Source organism: Halyomorpha halys, unplaced genomic scaffold (assembly GCF_000696795.3).
Source record: "Halyomorpha halys isolate HHAL.00 unplaced genomic scaffold, Hhal_1.1 Scaffold1551.1, whole genome shotgun sequence".
Taxonomy (NCBI): Eukaryota; Metazoa; Arthropoda; class Insecta; order Hemiptera; family Pentatomidae; genus Halyomorpha; species Halyomorpha halys.
Window position 1 is genome coordinate 7,861 of NW_027109850.1, and position 20,402 is coordinate 28,262.

A 20,402-nucleotide genomic window follows, 5' to 3' on the forward strand; every position below is an offset into this window, starting at 1 on the left:
CAGTCTGAAACCTGAACGTTGTAAAATGTCACATCCTATAATTAATTCATATCCCCCCATTAGCTCCTCAATAATATGAATAATGACTTCTGTATCGCGCCCTGTTAGTTCCCCGAGATTGAATAGTGTCTCCCCTAAAGTTTGGCATTTTCTACTTACTGTGGACACCATACAGCTGCACTGCTTACGCCCCGTCCAGATGCCTAATTTTTTCGCCCCTCTTTTACTAATCAACGGATTCGTACTACTACTCGTTACTCGTACGTGCAAATTAAAAAACTAATTCCTGATTCCTTCAGACTCGCCAAGGGGAACCTTGTAAATTCCCTTTTTTTCATATTAATGTTAATAAATAACTCGTCCCGCTGGTTGCCCCGCCCGCTATCGCGTCCTCAATTTGAACCGTCCCAATAACACATCCGCATCGGACGGACCTGCCGCCCAGGGACTTCCACCTCTTACCTCATGTCGTCTCGATGCCGGACAGCCACGCTCAGTACGGACAATCCCCTCTCCTGACGACTCGTCACTGGTGTAGTGCTTGTTAATCCTTTTGTTGGTACCACTGGAGTTTTGATTATTAACCTGCATAGGTTCGCGTCGTGGTTCTCGCATCGACAAAGTTATGGGCACACTCTACAAAATCCCGGTCCCTTTGAAGTGATCCTGGTCGGTCTACAAAATGGTTTAGTTGAACTTTAATTACTTGTTTAAGGAACCCCATTTTTTGGGCTCCTTCCACGTGGCCACAGGTTTCCACCATTTTTTCTGTTAGCTAATTGTAAAGTTTGTAAAGACTTGTAAGAGACTGCGAACTCGCCTTCTGATTCACCACGAGTCCGGCGCTCCTTAAGTAGGTAGAACACGTCCTCTTCTAGAGTCCATGATCCACCACCATATAGCTTCTTTAGTCGTATTTTTAATGTCTCCCTATATTTTGTTTAAAACGCGCCATGATATACGACTGATTAAGGAGGCTTCAAGTAATCGCACATACGGCTCCAGTAAAGTGCCCGTTTCCTGTCTGGTTGGATTAGATTCTTAATCTGATCACCGCCTTTGATAAAGCGGTCGAGTTCACCCATTACTCCGGTAAAGGGCTCTAGCTGACTAATAACTTCATGTATTAATGCTGAGTTCTGTGTTCTTATTTTCAGCAACTCAAACTGGCTCTTTTCGGTAGCTTCCAGTTTCTGACGTTCTTCAGTTGCCTGTGCCAGCTGGTACTCCAACTTCTTTAATTCTTCTGCTAACTTCCTCATGGTATTTTGTAATTGTAACTTTTAGTTGCAAAGTGGGACTGCTTACTGTTCTTTAAAGAAATTCACGGATCGCTGCTGACCACTTTGATCAGTTCGGGTTGGCACCACTTATGTTTAGAGTGAAGTTGTGAAATTGATATTAGCTGGCAGAATAATAACACAAGATTTGCAATTGACAATACTATATATTTTTCGTGAACACATTTGTTTTTTGTTTAAAATAGTAACAAAGTTGCTAGTTTTTCTACAATGTGTACACTGTTAACTTTTATATATAAATATGTATATATATTTATACATATAAAGTTTAAATATTTTTTGTAAATATTAAAACATCCAATACCAGTTGGGGCCGCCCGTAGCTCAGTGGTTAAGACAGTCTTACCAATTTGATGTCTATTGGCGGTGCCCGTTCGAATCCGGCCTGGGGCGTTGACTTTTATCATTGAGTGGCGGTCCCACAAAATGAAAAACTTTGACCTCCAACCATGGTTAAGCAGTAGAGGACTTCAATGGGAGTCTTGGCCAAAAAAAAAAAAAAAAAAGAAGAAAAAATATTGATGTTAAATATTATCTCTCTTTCCACCTATGTACGTCTTATTTGAAACTTTTAATTATTATTCTTTCAGAATTGGATGGACAGAAGGTGGTCGAAGATACGGGATTTGAAGAGTTATAATTCTACGAATGAAGGAGGGAATAGAATTCCATAGGAAATATTTACCAAAGGCTGCGGTTCGATGGGCAGTTACATATAAGTCTGAAGGCAGAGAGCGGGTATTGTGAGAATGCACTGAGGGTTTAAATTGAAGTATGTCGGAGATGCACGATAGATGGCGGGTTTGGATAACGTGGTAGAGGAAGGATGTAAGAAAATGTTTACGACGGGAGGAGCGGTAACGCCACTTCAACTCTTGACAGAGGTGTCCCAGGGGACCCCAAAGATGAAACGTACAAGGCAACTACTTAACCGTTTTAGTTTTGCTTTGACATCCCCTCTGATACCCCCGAGAGAGACACCCACGTAAACCACACAATAGTCAAAGTGGAGGAATATTAAGGAAGTAACCAGGAGCCTACGGGTTTTAAAAGGAGGTAGGTTATAGAATTTAAATGCTTTAGGGTGGAGAAGGTATGTGTTTTTTCCAGGAGAGAGTTTGGTCTGCAGGGATACCAAGGTTTTTGACGTATGGATGGAATTGCATTGGATTGTTGTTTAGGAATAAGAGGAATAGTTTTCAGGAAGTGATTGGATCCTACTATGATAGCCTTAGTCTTTTCTGCATTCAACTAGCTTTCTTTTGCCCAGGGACTAATTCGATTCAACTCTTCCTGAAGTTTCTCCATGGAAACTATTCGATCAGAAGGTGGGAAGGAAAGATAAATTCCGTGAAAATTGTAAAATCATCCGCGTACAAATGGTATTGGGAATGTTGGATAAGGAGGGAAGGTCATTGATGTAGATAGCGAAAAGAGTGGGGAATAGCGATAAACCCTAAAGGTCACCACAGGTGAGGGATAGGTCATTGATGTGGGTTTATCTGAAACCAATACGTGAAACGATGATGTTACATGTTGTCGTAGAAAAACTAATAAAAAAGGAAAAGGGTATCGGAAGAATACTCTCTGAATGCTTAAACAAGACTGACTTTTATTGCATTATGGGAACGATCGGAAAGGAAGGGTTGAAACCAGCGCAAAGTACTGTTAGATAGAAGATTTCGTAGTTAGGAAGGATGTTATGGTCAACCGTGTCAAGTGCTCTGGAAAAATCTAGGAGGATGCGGATAGTCAAGATTTGGTGTTCAATAGCATTTTGGAGGTCGTGGGTTATTTTAATGAGAGCGGATTGGGTTGAATAGCCTGGTCGTAAGCCGGATTGGAGGGGATTGATGAGGGAACGTTCTTCTAGGAAGTTTGAGAGTTGGTTTTGGGCAAAGTGTTCTAGCGCTTTTGAATGGTTAGAGGAGAAAAATAGAGTGGAAGTCATTAGGTGAAGAAGGATTTGGGATTTTATTTAATGGTTGAACTAAAAGAAATGTGGTATTTTGCAAAGAAAAATAAAAAGTATATATGATAAATTACAGGGATAAGAACTGGGAGACAGAATTTAATCAACTTAACAGGAATGTTGTCTGGTCCATGATTGTTAGTAGGAAATCTTAGAATACTGGCTTGTAATTCTTCCTAGGATATGTGGGGAAAAAAAGGGGACAGAGAATAACAGTTTTTTATATAGTATTATGATTATATAGCCTGTAACAATAATAAGAAATTGAAAGAAATTTGTTGCTTGAGTTTTTGTAATTTGAAAAAAATTGTCAATAAAGATTAAGTTGTAAACTATTAAAAAAAGAAGAGATGTGAATAGAGAAAATTCATTATGTGATATTACTAAAATGTTGAAATAAATACCTTCTATACAGAAAAAGAAAATGATAACAATATTGTAGTGACTTGGATACCAAATTCAACTGAAAACATTAAATTCGAGATTAAGATGTAGTGCTGCTCCTGTCCACATCATCGATCCACATGCTCCTTGGATCGTGCTAAATGAGTGGTAACTCTCACTACAATGGTCCATATGTGATGAATAGAGTAACAAATCATAATGCAAACGGACTTTCTAAAAACCATGACAACTCCAAGCTCAAAATTATTTTTTGGAACACTGGAGGCTGAACATTTTAATCTTGACAATTTATCTTCAAAATTTTCCAACCACTTTTAAATAATGTTGGGAGCAAAGAATAGCAAAAATGCTAGGAGCAGTCATATGTAGTACAGAATTGTATTGAAAACGGTTATTCGTAATGTTAGCGCCTATGTAACCCAACACCACTCTCCATATAACATTAATATTCTAGGGTTATAGAGAACTGGTGAACACAAAATAAGAATTTAAAAAAGAAATCAAACCCTAAAAGTTTGAGAACTGAATAAGTTATATCATTTTCATTAACTACCATTAATTAATTAGGATAATTATCCAATGGCATCCCTTTGTAAATGCATGAAATTGTAGTAAATAAATTGGGAATTTTGTAATTTATCAGTTTTCATTTAGTATTTTTTTAAATGTTCCTAAAATGATTTAGGAAATACTATGGCTAAATTGTATAGCTATATGCCAAGTTATTTCTTATCAATTATTTTTATTTTTGTAACGTATTATTTTATATTTATTTGAATTTCAATGTTACATTATTCAATCATTACACATTATCTTCTATTGTACTTTTAAACAGCTTTATTAAAATTTAATAATTTGAATAGAATTTTTATTATAAATTCTAATGCCCTTCTTTCTTTAATATTGCTCAGGGGGAAACTATTTTGAAAAAGGAAATGATCACTTGTACATTCCTTGACCTATTATACATGGTTTACTTTTAGAGGGTTTATTAAATGTTAATCTGAACTTTCAAGTCATTTATATTCAATTCCCAATCCTGAGGCTGACATTGAATATTTATTGGCATGACAAGCTTATTTAATAAATGACAAAATACTTCCTAAAATTTGGATTTAAAGTAAAATGAAACTGAATTAGAGGAAATCCTAAAAAAAAAAAAAAAAATTTAAAGAGAAAATAGCTGCCATCTGAGCTATGAAAAAGTTAAAAAAATAATAATTAAATTATTTAGGATTTTAGGGATATACAAATAAAAAATCATTAGATCATAAAATGGTCAAGCAACATCACTTGAAACAGACACCAAATAAAAAATAATATTCTGAATGAGCAATGAAATGAAAGCACTCTAGAGCTTACTACCAGTCAAAATTACAGGCCTTGACAGCACTTTCAAGAGATTTTAAAAAAGTTGCTCCATGGGCATTTCTGCTAGTTTAGAACCCCTGTTTGTAACATTAATTTGTTATTCATTAAATGCATGAGCATTTTCACTCAGTCTCTATAGAACATATTCCATAACATTGTAAATATTTTCGTTAAAAGACATTAAAAATTGTTTCTTCATTATTCTGCATTATATATTTATGACAGGATAAGCTGAATGGAAGGGTATGTTCCAGGCATACAAAGTTTCATTTATGATTATAAATAATACTTTAATTGGACAATAAATTATAGAGAATTTTTACAGACATTAAATCAAAGACTTAAATAATGCATATTTATAACATAATCAGGTATGTGTTATGTAGTATGGAGCATATGTAATGCTTAGTAACATTAAAACTGCTGAAAAGGAAAAAATATACAACTACTAATGGTCATTGGATATTTCTCCCAAAACAGAAATTAAACCTAATAAACTATTAATAATCAGTGAGAAAACTGAATATGATTTAGAAAAAGTACTAACATTAAAACCAGATTGTTATAATGTAGCATATAAATAAAACCTCGTAATATAATCATTAAAAAAATTAAATATGCTTTTCTAAAATGTACTACCAATAAAATATGGTTGACTATTTATATTATTAAAGCTAACATTATAACCATCATAAACTGTCCACTGGAATGAATCAAATAAAAAATAATAACACCTCTAAAAACTGTAGATCGACAATTGGAATGATCTCTAAATTAGTGTCCCAACTTTGATGTCATACTCCTATATATGAATTCACTTTGTACTGAAAGCATAATATTTAACATCAAACACCTGGGAAGTCATTTTAGCATCTGGGTGTCATATATTTTTTGAAAAGTATATGTGAGACAACTGGAATGGATTTATACATTTCACTTTTAATATCATCCACTGAGGTAGCCTAAGGGTTGTTATTTTGGGAAATCATTCTGTTTTAGATCGATTGAATCATCCAGCCTCATATGATTCTCTATTATTTGAAAGAGTTCTGGAGGCTGAGGTATCCTTCCAGTCTCCAGCTTTGACCAGACAGGAATATCTATAATCAAATAAAAACTGAATCTTAATGTATTTATTAAAAAATAAAATTGAGTACCCAAAATATAAACTTATAATAAGTAAATTATCAATTTATACTTAAAAAATAAAAAAGATTGCACAAGTGACATAATTCACAGTAATTTTGAAATTTAAAAACAGTATTTATTAATGTATCTTTGAGAAAACATGTCTTCTTTAATAACTGGTTTCACACCAAGTTACAGAGAACAGCCAAGAACTAGCAGGTAAACAGTATTTATTTAATAGTCTTTTTAATTTCTGATTATTTTGTTCAGCGTTTAACTGATGGGCGATTTACCACACTGAGGAATATTGTCAGACATCAATACCAGGGTGGAAATAAAACACACTATTATAAAATATGTGTTGCTCCTTAAAACGGGACCATAGAGAGATAAGATTTGTAAAAGAACTACAAGGATCCACAGTATGACTTCTCAAGTTAGCAATTGGACTAAAAATAAGGCCAAAACCATTTAAGTGAGAGGATGTTAAGCCTGATTTGATAATCACTATATTCAATATCGAGTATCTTTTTATTTATACATTAAATATACATCAGATACATAAGTAGGGTTTGATTTGAGCGGGAATGCACCAGAACTGTGTATCATCTTTCTCTCTATTTAGGACGAATAATTACGATCGTTAAAACATTTATTAATTTAAATAAAAGAATTGTTTAGTATATTTGGCCTACCACTTGCTACCATTCACCTACAAGAACCATTGGCAGATCATAGAACCATTTGGCAAGTTTTTGGTGAATTATGTTAATATTACTGCAGTACAATGTGGATGTGATGGTTTCCATTAACCACCACACAGAAACCAATAATTTTCGGTTTTAAGTATATATATTTATTTTTATTTGTTCTTAAAAAGTCCTAAGTTTATTTTTACTATGAATTATTTCTGAAATCTCTGAAAAACAAATTAAAATATTATAAAAAAAGAAAATGATATATTTTGATTTGAAGTTTATTCAATTCTTATTACATCTTCTCAGTTTTATAAAATCAATTCATTTATTATGTTAATTTTTTAAATAAAAACTATTGTCAGATGTATTTCTTTTTTAACTTAAAAGTTCATAAGCAATAATGATTGGCCTATATAATCAATTTTGAGAAATCAATTGATTCATTTCAATTCAATTTACACGCTAATGGTGCAGAATATCAACCAAACAGAATAAAAGACAAAATTGTTTGAAAATTCTTTTCCTGTCATCAGTTATAATATTATCTTTTCCTGTATAATTGGTTATAATAAGAGTTCATCATTATGACAAGGAGTCAAGCATACTCAGACGGCCGAGGATATTTAAATCATGATGACAGATTCTTATAGGAAAATAAATTCCCCATGTATTTGGATTATTATGATTCTAAAAAATTTTATTATTCATTGAAATAATCTAATATTACTTCATATCTAATGTAATAATTCACAACGGTTTTTAATTTCCTCTGTAATGGTTACAATGAATTTTCCCACAACGGCTGTTTACCAGGATTTTTTTTTTGGATTCCCTTACTTTTCAATAATTATGAAGTTCTCGGACTTTTCTGGTTGCTAGAAACTCTGATTATTCAGAAGGAAAGATGTACTTACATAGACAAAAGACTGAAAGATGAGAGCTATGAAGGAAAAATTTGTCCATAGAATTTTATAGAAATGACGGAATGGTAGTGAGTTGCCGGTTTAAAAAAAAAAAATAGAAGTTAAACAAATGTCCAATAGTCAACATGGTTAAGTTAGGAAAATATTAAAACACCTCAAGCAGAACTTTTTAGGTCAGAATAATTTTAGGATGTTGTAAGTTGGTGAAAGATCCTAGGGGCTGAGAACATTGATGGTACTGTCTTTCAATTTCTTAAAAAGAATTAAAAAAAAAAAAAAATTAACAGCAAATTATAAACATTTGTAAAAAAATTTCAGTTGAATCATACATAAAATGATTATACATCTTCAAATAAAATTAAAGAATATTTACAAAATTCATCAATAGAGGGTAAAATAAACTGAAGAACTTTAATATACAATATCAGCCTCTCCTACAAATACATTATACAAGATATTTTATAACCTCTACTTTAGTTCTAAATTCTTTTTCTAATAACTATTGCTTATTAACAAAAGAAACTTCACACATTGGTTATTTAAGGCTGGTAATTATAGTGGTACCAGCTAAAATAAAAATTTGGATTTCAGTATTGTAATAAAATAAAAAAGACATGTATGATTTCCTTACCATTTATTGAAATTTCAAATGCTCCTGTTGAAATGAAATGACCTTCGATTGCATTACACACAAAAAAAATGAGTAAACAGGAGTACATTTTATTTGAAGTACACCATGTCCACCAATTAGGTTGTCCAATGCCAAGATAGGTAAAGAAATTAATTCCAAACAAAACTGATACTATTATAGCCATTTTAAGAAATCCCTAAAATAAAATATTAGTATTCAAATATCAAGGAATATCACATCTATAGAGTTTTAATAATTGAAAATCATTTACCAAACTCCTAGCAATAAGCAAATGAAATGCTGGAGGTTCATAGTTACCACCTGTAATACTTATTTCAGGATATTTGTGTCGGATAATACTAGCATAATCTTCAAATGCTTTTCTATATCCACAGGAATAACTATAATAAAAAATTAAAATTATCTACAAATTACTAAGGTTTGTCTAAGAACAGAGAACTACGAATTACAAACCAATATAAAAATTTTAGCGTCGGGCCAATATTTGTATTTAAACCAACTTTAGTAATTGGAATTTGTTTCTCCCCTGAAGTTTGAACCAATAAATCTTTATAGCAGCAAATAGTTAAATAAACAAAAATACAAAAATAAGTTATTTTTGAGTAATCTGTCATTCTAAATGGATTCGCGAAAAAAACACCGAGTAAACAACACAAAGTCACAGCAGGTATTAAAATTGTTATCTCAAATTATTTTAACCTACAGATAAGATGGAGAGAGTCAACTGATTGGTCATCATCAGATATACATGGCACTGTACACACTAAAAGTACAGAAAATACAAGCAGAATAAATGTTTAAAGAATTGTGAATATGAATCATTGAAAAAAAAAAAAGGAGAGGCCATTGTGGGATTGATTATATTATCGTTAAGATTAGTAATTTTTATTGGTTTGAACTATTAATTTTTGATAAATGATTAGTAGCACTTTAGTGAAGCACAGTTGGGCAGGTTATTAAACAGCGTTTGTAGATTGATTTCTGTCAGGTAATCATGGCTGGTGTATTAGCTACTGAGAGAACCCTTCCTGGTTTTTCGTTTGAAAATTGTAAAAGGTATTAAACATTAACTTAGTTTTAAATGTTCTTTAAGGGTTATGAACTTTATACTATTTCTAAAGTCGACAGAATCATTTAACACTTAGATTTTAGTACATGAACATATTTGTCTATTTCTATTTGCTTTTTCCAATCATTTACAGTACTCTTAGGGAATGTTTACCTGTTTTGTGATTTTCTAGTGATAGTTTACCTCTATTCGATAATGATTTTTCCTTAATATTTTGATGCTCTCTATGTAGAACTCAGAATGACTCGACAAAATATGTTACAAAATTTTTAATTTTGATTAAAGTGGGTAGTAATCATTATTTAAGAATAAAAATTGTTATTATTAGTGGTGGAAGGCACAAAGGTGAAATGCTACTTTGATTTACTGTATAAACAAGCTCCAGAGGTGGGAACTTAAAAACTCACTTATACTGAATCGTACAAGTTAGTTTATATTCACTGAAAAGGATCCATTAGGAGGTTTGTTTTTCCCTTTTGTGCAAGCAGGAGTCGTCAGCTTTATTCCAATAAAAGCAGTAATATTGAGATGCTAGAAAGTGGAAGTTTTGATAATTTAGTATCCTCGTTTCAAAGGAACAGAGAGTAACTGTTTTATATAAAGCTTCTGTAGGTACGTGACTGTAATTGTTCTTCTTATCCTGTATTTGTACAATATTGGTTAAATTGACTTAAGAAAATCTTCTTTATTTCTGAAAATTGAAAGAAGCTTTGTTTTATTTTTTATTTTAGTATAATAACAACCTATAACGCAAGGCTTTACTTAGCAAGAATTGCACATTGTGAAATAGATAAAAGCTATAGTGGAGAATGAAACAGACATGTAAGATAAACAGTAAGGTTATGGAACTGATAAAAACAGGTTAATACTACATCCCCTTATTTTATTTTGGTGTATATTCCTGAAGATGTGGAGGTTTTCATATTTGGCTGCTTCGCCTGAGTTATGTTTCAGCCAGGAGCTCGGTTGTGTCCCTAGCTTTCTTCTATCTCTTTTTTTGTCCCTAGCATTTTACTTTAGCAACTTCTTTTATTGTTGTTTTATAAAGAGAGCATGTTACTTTAGCAATTTATTTTATTGTTGTTTTATAAGGAGAGCATTTTACTTCAGCAACTTCTTTATTGTTGTTTTATAAAGTTCATTTGATCAATTTTACTGATTAACACTTCAAGAAAGTAAAATATTAATGATTTTTTTTTTAATGATGGTTATATTCTATAGACCTTTCTATTTTATTTAGTCAATATTTGTTTAGTTTTAGTGAATATCAAATAAAATTTGAACTGTGTTTTATTTGTTTCTATTTATAGGAATTCCATCTTGCTGCAGCAAGGATTTAAACCACCCACTGCCCAGAAGACTGGTACAACAATTGTTGGAATAATATACAGAGATGGTGTTATTCTTGGAGCTGATACCAGAGCTACAGAAGGTAGCACGGTTGCTGATAAAAATTGTTCCAAGATTCATTTTCTTGCTGACAACATCTAGTAAGATATAAACTCTGTTATGATGAAACATTCTTCCTTTATACTTAAACACATTTTCCTTGGCACACCTATATTTGATAACGGCTTGTCCTATTTGGTCTGATTTTGGATGAAAGTTGGGGATTAATGTAAAAATCATCTAGAATCAATTTTTACCCGATTACTAGTACAGCTCTATAGACATTAAAACATTACCCTTCATCCTAGGGAGTGTTTTAACCTTTGTGTTTGTGGGTATGTAAGGATTTTATGAGCAAAAAGCTTAACTGATCATATTGAATGATTTGAGCCATCATGCTTAAAAATTAGTTAAGCTTTTCACTGATAAAATCGTTACATACCTACAAATGAGCAGATTAAGACAAACTAAACACATTTCCTTGCTTTTGGGTTTGAAGGAAAGGTAATCTTATTTAAAAATAAAGATGACAAAATGACATTATTCATGTTCTTATCAATTTTTTTTGTACAGTATGTGGTATTCATATGATGGGGCTTTTAAATATCTTTGAAAATAAATATTTTTGGAAAACAATAAAAATATATTTTATTACAGCATTTCATATGTTTGGGTTTATTCCAATATTGATGATATTCTAAAGTCTGTTTTGAATAATAATATAACCACAAATGTTTGAAGGACAAATAATTGTAAGGAAGGAAGATGATTTCTATTCCATTTATCCATGACATTTTGAGGCTGTACGGATTTATTCATGGGATCATTAGCTGTGAAGATTATGGAATGGAAGAAGTTATAAGGATCAGAATGCGTTTAGCCAAGTGGATCTTTTGTTTGGTTATACACAGTTTGGAAGAATTAAAGTCAGTTTTCAGTTTATGAAATTACATCTATTAAATACAAATGTGTTGTCTGTGCTGCTATATACATTAGAAACATCAAGGATTTCCAAAAGAATCTCTGAAAAACTTCTATTATTTGTACATAGATGTACAATGTATTACAAGAACAGATGCTGGGACTAACCTCAAGCCTATCGATGAATTGGTAAAAAAAAAAAGGAAATGGGTTGATCCATCCTGAGGAAGCATAACAATCCCATATAGAAACATGTCCTGGATTGGAATCTAGAGGGTGTTTTAGAAGCAAGGACATCCCAGAAACACATAGAAGAGATTGGTATCGGTAATGAAGTAGGTAAAGCAGTCGGCTTGGCAATGGAGTGGAGAGAAGAAATTAGTTTCCAATAGCGATTAGTGGCATTCTTTCTCCAAGCCGTTCTATCGTAATTTTTCTTATATGATATTCAAACAATGATAGAGTATGATAACTTATTTCAAACAGCAGACAGTGGATGCGCACTAGAAACCCTGTTCACAAAAATAAATGGAACCACCTCAAACATGAAACTAAAAAGGATCTATAAGGATCTAGGTATTCTAAATATCAGGAATATGTGGAAAATTTAGACCCAAAGGACCATTCATTATGGAAAGCTATGCGATGTCTCTTGGATAAACGTGAAAAAAATTCCAAGTCTAGTAGACAATGATGAATTCATCACCAGTGACGCCAAAAAAGCTGAAGTGTTAGCCCATTTCTGAGAAAACATTCTCCAACACAGAAATAAGTCCGAATTTAGTCACTGATGAAATTCGTACTGGGTACCTTCCAGATACATGGAAGAAAGCCGAATTCATGTTTAATTCACAAGCCTGGTAAGAGCGCTAAACAAAGCAGCAGTTATAGTCCTATCAGTTTATTACCCATTTTTGGAAAATTACTGGATTCAGTTATAAAAAAACATCTTAATTCTTTTTTTTCAGAGCATCAAAATTATTCCTGATTTTCAATTCGGTTTTCAATACAGTCATTCCACTTCTCACTAACTGGCAAGACTATAGGAATTAATAATTAGTGGATTAAAAAAAAAGAGACACCCTGGTAGCGTTCTTAGATTTCCAATAAGCATTCGATAAGGTCTGGTATCGAGGTCTCCTATATAAACTAAAGAAAGCAGGCACTCCAAAATACCTATATAATCTGAGCTCATTCCTCAATGGTAGAACATTTTCAGTCAGAATTAATAACTAAAATTCAACCCTTAGACAAATCCATGCCGGTACTCCACAAGGTTCAGTCCTTTCTCCCATTTTGTTCAATTTTTACCTTCACGACATCGTCCAGTCCACACACACCTCCCTAGCTATGTTCGCTGATGATACAGACATGTTCTCTCAACATGATGACATAATAATAGCTAGAAAGACTTTGTAAAGTCACCTTAATGATCTAGAACAATATTTCACTAAACTTGAACATTGAAAAATGTAAAAGTTTTTACTCTCTGACGCCCACCAGATCCACCGGATCTAATACTCAAAGGTAAAAATGTGAAATGGAATCCTGCCAGTGAAACAGTAAGATACCTGGGAATTCACCTAGATCGCCGCCTTACCTGGAATTACCATCAACATCAAACTTATGAAAGGTTAGCAATGCTATATCCTATCCTAAACAGAAATTCCAAACTAAAACCAGAAACAACTGTTCTTATATTTAAAACAATTCTCAGGCCACTGCTGATTTGAAGTCTGGGGTCCTTCACGAAAAGGAAAAAAATAAAGTCCTAAGAATCGCAGTTAATGCTCCTTGGTTCATAAGAAATACCCAATTGCATCGCAAATTACATATGGAGTCAATAGAGGATTATATAAAAAAAACGGTTCATGAAGTTCCACTCCCAGTTGGTAACAGTTAAAGGAGCAGTGACCTACAACCTGGGAAACCTAACCTCAACCCGAAGGCTGAATCCCAGACTGCTGCAGGACATTCTTTTATAAATTTTAATAAATATAAAATTAATTCATAGTCACACTACCTTTATTTTACTTTTTATTATTACTCATTTTATTTATTCATTATTTTTATTTTTCTATTTTCTTCTCTCGTCCCTTTTTCAAATTAACTGGTTTCTTTTTACTATTAGAGGGCAATTGTTTGTTTTATTTAAGTGTACCAATATCATTATTTTTTGTTATTAATTTTACTTTCCTCTTTTATTAAGAAGCATTATACTTATCCATTTATTTTTTTATTTCTTCTTTTAATAATAACATTGTTTATAGTTAGGGATGTCTTTTGTACGAGACTATACCCCTCCATAATCAACTGTTAAAAAAAAATATATATATATATAATATAATGGTTATATCAACCATGTAAGGCCCACCAGGCTGATCTGGTATAAAATATATATTTTAAAACAGAAAAAAAGTGGTTCAGATAGTAGTTAAAATAACAGCCTCCCTCCCTTTTAAGTGATAAGAGAACATTTTGAAGGCAAGACGTTTAAATGCCATCATTATTCAAACAACTTTCCCATTTTCTTCTTTGGTGTATTTACTCCACTTCATGCTAGATTATATAATTTACAGTAGAATAATTGTTTCAATGAAATAATGTATTGGTGACCGCACCCTCCTTCATCTCCAATCAGTAATACAGTACAGTCAACTATCTATACCTCATTATGAAATAATGTAACAACTGTTAAAAAAATATATATATAATATAACGGTTATATCAACCATGTAAGGCCCACCAGGCTGATCTGGTATAAAATATATATTTTAAAACAGAAAAAAAGTGGTTCAGATAGTACTTATAATAAAAGCCTCCCCCTCTTTTAAGTGATAAGAGAACATTTTGAAGGCAAGACGTTCAAATGTCATCATTTTTCAAATAACTTCCCCATTTTTTCTTTGCTGTATTTACTCCACTTCATGCTAGATTATATAATTTACAGTAGATAAATTGTTTCAATGAAATAATGTATTGCTGACCACACCCTCCGATCATCTTCTCCGTCTACAGTAATCTACAGTCAACTATCTACACCTCATTATGAAATAATGTAACAACTGTACTAGATCATATAGTATAAAGTATCTTCTACACCAAAGCTATGTATACCATCAATCAGCCAAACCATTCAATTATTTACTGCAGTGTTAGATTAGTCACTCTTATTTTTTAGTTGCTGTGGTGCTGGTACTGCTGCCGACACAGAAATGACAACTATGACAATCATGTCGCAACTGGAATTACATCGTCTGAATACTGGACGCCCTGTCAGAGTTTCTACAGCCAAACAGCTTCTTAAACAGTTACTCTTCAGGTATCAGGTTGGTTACCCATTTGTTAATTTACAAATAATGTTACTTTAAAATTACTGTCCTATTCCTCTGGGGTTTCGAACTGTCCGAACTGAAATTACAGATATTGGTGTGTTTGATTAAAGTTGTTGAAGAAGTATTGTTAATTGGGGATGGTTAAATGTTGATCATGGGATATGATTTAAGTTGTTGAAGAAGTATTATTAATTGGGGATGGTTAAATGTTGATCATGGGATAAGAGTTAAGAGCATAAAAAAAATAAATAAATAAATAATTCGGTAAAACAGGATTGATATTAAATTGAAACAGTTTATGATATTTGTTAGGAATGGAATATCGTAAAAGTTGCAGTATACATCCTATTAAGAAAATATTAATAATAAAATGGGTATGTTCATGTTAAAATGAAAAATGTATTTGATAAAAATGTGTAAGAGGACCTCAGAACTTGTAACAAGGGAAAATGCATGCAATAAGACAATACGGGTGTTCGCAGCAGTGGGTACAACTCATTGCTGCATATGACAAACATTTACATAGCTGTGCACACAGCTTGCTCTTGCTACAAAATATATCTTGCTCTTCTCCAGAGGCCTTGTTGGTGTAGCATATTCTCTCCTACCCAGGAAGAAGTGAGTAGAGCCCACAGCTTCCTTCCACCCATACAGGAAGATCGATCTCCGCCAGAACATAGAGTCCTGTTTCCCTCATCATCTTGGCTCTCAGTACTTCATACGCGGTACAGGCAAGTACAACATGCTCTGCGGTCTCTGTAACCTGACAAATTGGGCATAGGGGATCGATGTTTATGCCATGTGCGGCAAGCTTAGCACGGAAACCCCCATACCCCGTGAACTGTGAGACCCTCCAGTAGTCGAAGAGGACCCACGTTGATTCTAGGCGTGAACCAATGGTAGGAAAGTATTTCCTTAGGGTAGCCCCTCTTGAGCAATCCACCCACCTCGAAGGATCCTCTTCCATCTGTTAGGGTTTTCACCAATACTCGCTTGGATGTTCTCCGGTAAATCCGCCAGACCTTCCCTCTTTATCTTGTGTCAATAATAGTCTTCCTGCAGGAGAAGATCAATAGGCACTCTTCCAACTAATTCCTGTACCGCCTCATGAGACAGTGTTCTGTATGCTCGAGTGACTCGCAGCAGAGCTATCCTCTGTATTGTTGCCAACCTTCTCTTCTACCTTTTTGAGAGATATCTACTCCATGCTGGGGATGCAGATCTCAAGATACCCACAACTACTCCTTTATAGATGGTCAATGTTGCTGGGTGTCTGAGGGCCCAAAACGCACCCCTGATACGATTGAGTCCATTAAGAGCAAGGGCTAGCCTACTTCTCATGTAATTTCTCCCAAGCCTTACGCCAAGGTATGTCACAACCTCACTGGGTCGTATCACTTCTTGTATCCTGAGAGTAATAGGGTGGGCCCTGTCTGTCATACCCCTTAAGAGTATGGCTTGAGTCTTGGCAGCAGCCATCTTCAACTTCTTCTCACACTAGGCTCCTATCAGGCTGGCGCACCGACCAGCTTCATCTTTTAATCTGGTTCTGCTGTTTGACGCTACTTCTACGGCAAGGCCATCTACATAAGCTGTGGCAGGGAACTGCTCCTCTTCAAGCACCCCCAAAGAGCAATTTCCACAGAGCAGGACCAAGAACAGAGCCCAGTGGGCAACCTCTTTCCATGGTATATTCTATTTTATAGAAGTTGCCTTGTATCTTTACTGTTCTTTTCTCAAGGTAACTCCTTAAGAGGTCGTACAAGTTGCTCGGGTCTCATATTTTTGCTGGAGTAAGCTCGGCCACCACACGCTATCAAAGGCAGAAGATATATCAAACAGGAGGAGCATAACATACTTCTCCGCCCTCTCTTCAACGTCACGGCGCACTTTCAGCAAGTAGTCTGCGGTTCCTCTGTCTTTAGAGGATCCGTACTTGCGTGGATGGTTATCTCTTGAGACGACTGGTTGTAGGCTCGTGAGCATCATGGTTTCCAACACTTTGATTATTACAGGAAGGAGGCATATGGGCCTATAAGACTAGGCTAACTGCTTATCCTTGTATCCTCCTTTGTAAATGAGCTTGACCTCAGCAATTTCCCAGCTTCTTGCAAAGTGTCCCCTTTTCAGACAATCATTAAACACCGCTAACAGCTTTTCTTCAATGTAGGGGATACTATGGTTTAACATTACCACGTCAATCATGTCTAAACCAGGAGCACGACCTGTCCTTTGCTTAGCTACAGCAACACGGAGATCCTGTATATCCCACAGCGGGCACAAGTCCGTACCAGGTGGATATATCGTGGCGTGCCTTATGAATCTATCCTCTACATTATCTTGGGATGGGCCATCATTTGGGTAGGTATTTCCTTGATTAACATTTTAACACGCCTCGTCCAGAGTAGATGCTTGGTTATCTCCATGCTTCAACGCTGAAATTACCTGCAGTGCGGTCAGCTTACCCAAGGCCATGCTATATGGGGATCCCAGGGATTCTTGGATGACTTCTCAACGATGAATTCATCCCAAGATTTCGCTTACGTGACCTCACCTGGTTTCGATATGCCCTGGCCTTAGATCTGTACTTGTCACATAGAGCAGCGCGCTGTTCATCACAACTACACCTCTGATATAACCACTGGGCCTTGTAGAGCTCTCTTTTCATGGTAGTTAAGGCCGGCGTCCACCATGGGACAGGTCGAGCCCTTGCCTTCCGGTGCCAGAGAGATTCCTCAGCCGTATCATGAATAATATCTGTGATTTTGGTCACTCGGTAGTCTGTCATTTGGTTGGACCGTTCCTGCGGCACCTCATTCCTTGTCGACTAATTTCCCCTCGAGTGTTGACCGGAAAGCATTCCAATTTGCTCCTCGGGTTATGTACCCCTTCTCAATGCCATGGAAACTTTCGGAATCTTTAGCTCGATGGTCGGAACTTGTCTCAGATCTGAGAGTCCAATCAATAATCCAGTTCGCTATTACGGGCGAGGCTAGCGTCACATCAATCCAACTCTGCCCCCTTACACTAGAAAATGTAGGGATGGCAGAAGTTTCATTCATTACTACTAGCTGGCTCCTCGCAATAAACTGTTCAAGCTTAGCACCTTGTTCGACTGGATCGCCGTACCTTGTTTCAGGAGTTTGTGTTGGAGCAGATGATCACCCTTCTAGAACTAGCAGTAACCATCTCCAAGGCAGCTATGTCATCGTCGATATCATTGCCGTTCGGAAGGCAAACCGATACCAGCTTAAAGGTTACATCTCCCCACCTGACAGCATGCAACGGAATCCGCCGTGATGTACTGTCCCAGATCCACCACATCAAGGTTCAGATTATTAACTACTATAGCAGCCTTGGGCCTCCTCTCTCTACTGCTCAGGACTATAAGTCTTGAAGTGAGGCCAATCCCTGTGACCAAGTTTCCCCGGCAGCTCGGTTCCTGGATCGCCATAATATCGTATCGTTGTGAGGGAGTGCATATTTCGTCTGCCACGATGCGCCGGCCCATGTTGAGCTGGAGAATGGTAATGTTACTCATAAAAAGTCCGTTTTGCTGCCTCATTAGCCCACTGTAAGTGCACAGGACACTCTCTGCACCAGCTCTTACCAATATATGAAAAGTTTAAGGAGCAAGTGCAGACCTTAGCTTAAACTTTTCTGATTTCAAAATATTACAAATAATCCATAAATTAAGTCTATAGAATTAACTTACATAAAAAAATAGCCCCAACTTAGATTAATTATGCTCAATTGCTTTAATAACAGCCAACTCAAAATTAGGAGTGGAAATAACATCCAACGTATGCAAAGTTCAACTTGTTTCAGATAACTTGACCAGTTGTCTACTGGACCTCAGCACTGGAATCTGTGAAAATAATGAAAGTTTAGATCAATGATTTTGTCTTGTATTTAGGTTGAGAATTAGTGGAAATTTTAAATGTTATTGTAGCTTCTGTAACGCCGCATTTAACATTAAGATATCCATATCATTTAGTAAGGGTACTCATTTGATATGCACTGTCATTTGGGCGTTCATGAAAATTTTGAACTGTGGGTTGACAACCCAAAGCACTAGGCTATTTTATCTTTAAAACTTACAGTTTACAAATTTTCCCTGACATTTATCAGTTTATTTTATTTCTTTTTAATTGTCATCAGGGGCACATTGGAGCAGCTCTTGTAGTTGGTGGGGTTGATGTTACTGGACCTCTTCTTTATTCTATACATCCTCATGGGTCCTCTGAGTGCTTGCCCTTCACAACAATGGGCTCTGGGTCTCTTGCTGCTATGACAGTACTTGAGTCTTCATGGAAACCTGATTTGAATGTAAGTTTTTATCTTCTCAATAATTTAAATTTAAACAAGATATTTAAATTTAGTTGGAATATTTGATTAATTAGAGAATTTATTTCATATAAATTGATTGGCTTTTTACATGGGTCCAATTTTACTCTCTAATATTTGGTTCTCGTATTTTACGGTACCTCCTCTAAAATAAGAAATTCTTTGATCAGTCAGTGAATAAGTCTCCTGACAGTCAGTTTTTTTTTTTTTTTCAGGTAAATAATTAATTGTGTTACTTATAGTTGTTATAGTGCTGATAGTTACTATTATATTTTTTTTTTTGTTCTCCTTAACTTACTCGTCATAAGAAACCAAAATTACACTATGTCCACAGGCAATTAAAGAAAACTAGCCTCACTCAGGCAAATTTTGAACTTTTGTATCTCCACCATTATATGTTTTTTTTAACTAAATTTTTGTCAATTTATATTTTAAGAACAAGAAATGAATTTTATTTTAGAATTTTCTAGTATTTATTAATTATTTATTTTTATTCCTAGGAAGAAGAAGGTAAAGTGATAGTCCGTAATGCTATTGCTGCTGGTATATTCAATGATCTTGGTTCTGGGAGTAATGTGGACATTTGCATCATCCGCAAAGGTTCTGTTGATTATATCCGCCCCTTTGATGTTGCTAATCTCAAAGGACAGAAGTAAGCCACATTAATGTCTTTAGAGTTTGAACTTTCATAAAAATATAGTGGGTAACAGATAATCAATTGAAATCAATTGGTAATTTTTTATTATATGATTTTTAAAAATATTACATTTTGGTAATTTTATTATATAAAAAGAAAGAGAGAGACTCTTAATCTCAGGGCGTATGGTTGCTAGACAATCAGAACACTAACACTTTTACTATTAACTTAAATTAATTAATATCTATTTTACA

The 20,402-nt window shown here is 34.6% G+C and overlaps 2 protein-coding genes across 2 annotated transcripts in view; one reads left to right on the top strand and one right to left on the bottom strand.

Moving 5' to 3' along the window:
* Positions 1–5,910: 5,910 nt before the first annotated feature.
* On the bottom strand, positions 5,911–9,168 carry SelT (selenoprotein T). The gene is made up of 4 exons (XM_014435267.3): positions 8,904–9,168; positions 8,701–8,830; positions 8,430–8,625; positions 5,911–6,149 (listed from the first exon to the last, which is right to left on the bottom strand). Exons 1-4 carry the CDS (start codon positions 9,062–9,064, stop codon positions 6,022–6,024), a joined length of 615 nt encoding a protein of 204 aa, XP_014290753.1. The 5' UTR covers positions 9,065–9,168; the 3' UTR covers positions 5,911–6,021.
* A 187-nt stretch (positions 9,169–9,355) lies between these two features.
* The window catches only part of Prosbeta2 (Proteasome beta2 subunit), a 20,665-nt gene continuing 9,618 nt past the window's right edge, over positions 9,356–20,402 (top strand). The window contains exons 1-5 of the mRNA XM_014435266.3: positions 9,356–9,506; positions 10,830–11,009; positions 15,011–15,158; positions 19,326–19,493; positions 20,012–20,163. Coding sequence (XP_014290752.1) covers positions 9,445–9,506; positions 10,830–11,009; positions 15,011–15,158; positions 19,326–19,493; positions 20,012–20,163 — 710 coding nt within the window. The 5' untranslated portion in view covers positions 9,356–9,444. The remainder of the gene's footprint in view (positions 9,507–10,829; positions 11,010–15,010; positions 15,159–19,325; positions 19,494–20,011; positions 20,164–20,402) is intronic.

Excerpts from the sequence above, each read along its gene's own strand:
- SelT (XM_014435267.3), bottom strand. The coding sequence starts at position 9,064 with ATGACAGATTACTCAAAAATAACTTATTTTTGTATTTTTGTTTATTTA. Across the intron at positions 8,831-8,903 it reads ACGCTAAAATTTTTATATTG|TTATTCCTGTGGATATAGAA; the intron begins GTTTGTAATTCG and ends TTTTTATTATAG. Across the intron at positions 8,626-8,700 it reads TGCTTATTGCTAGGAGTTTG|GGATTTCTTAAAATGGCTAT; the intron begins GTAAATGATTTT and ends ATTTTATTTTAG.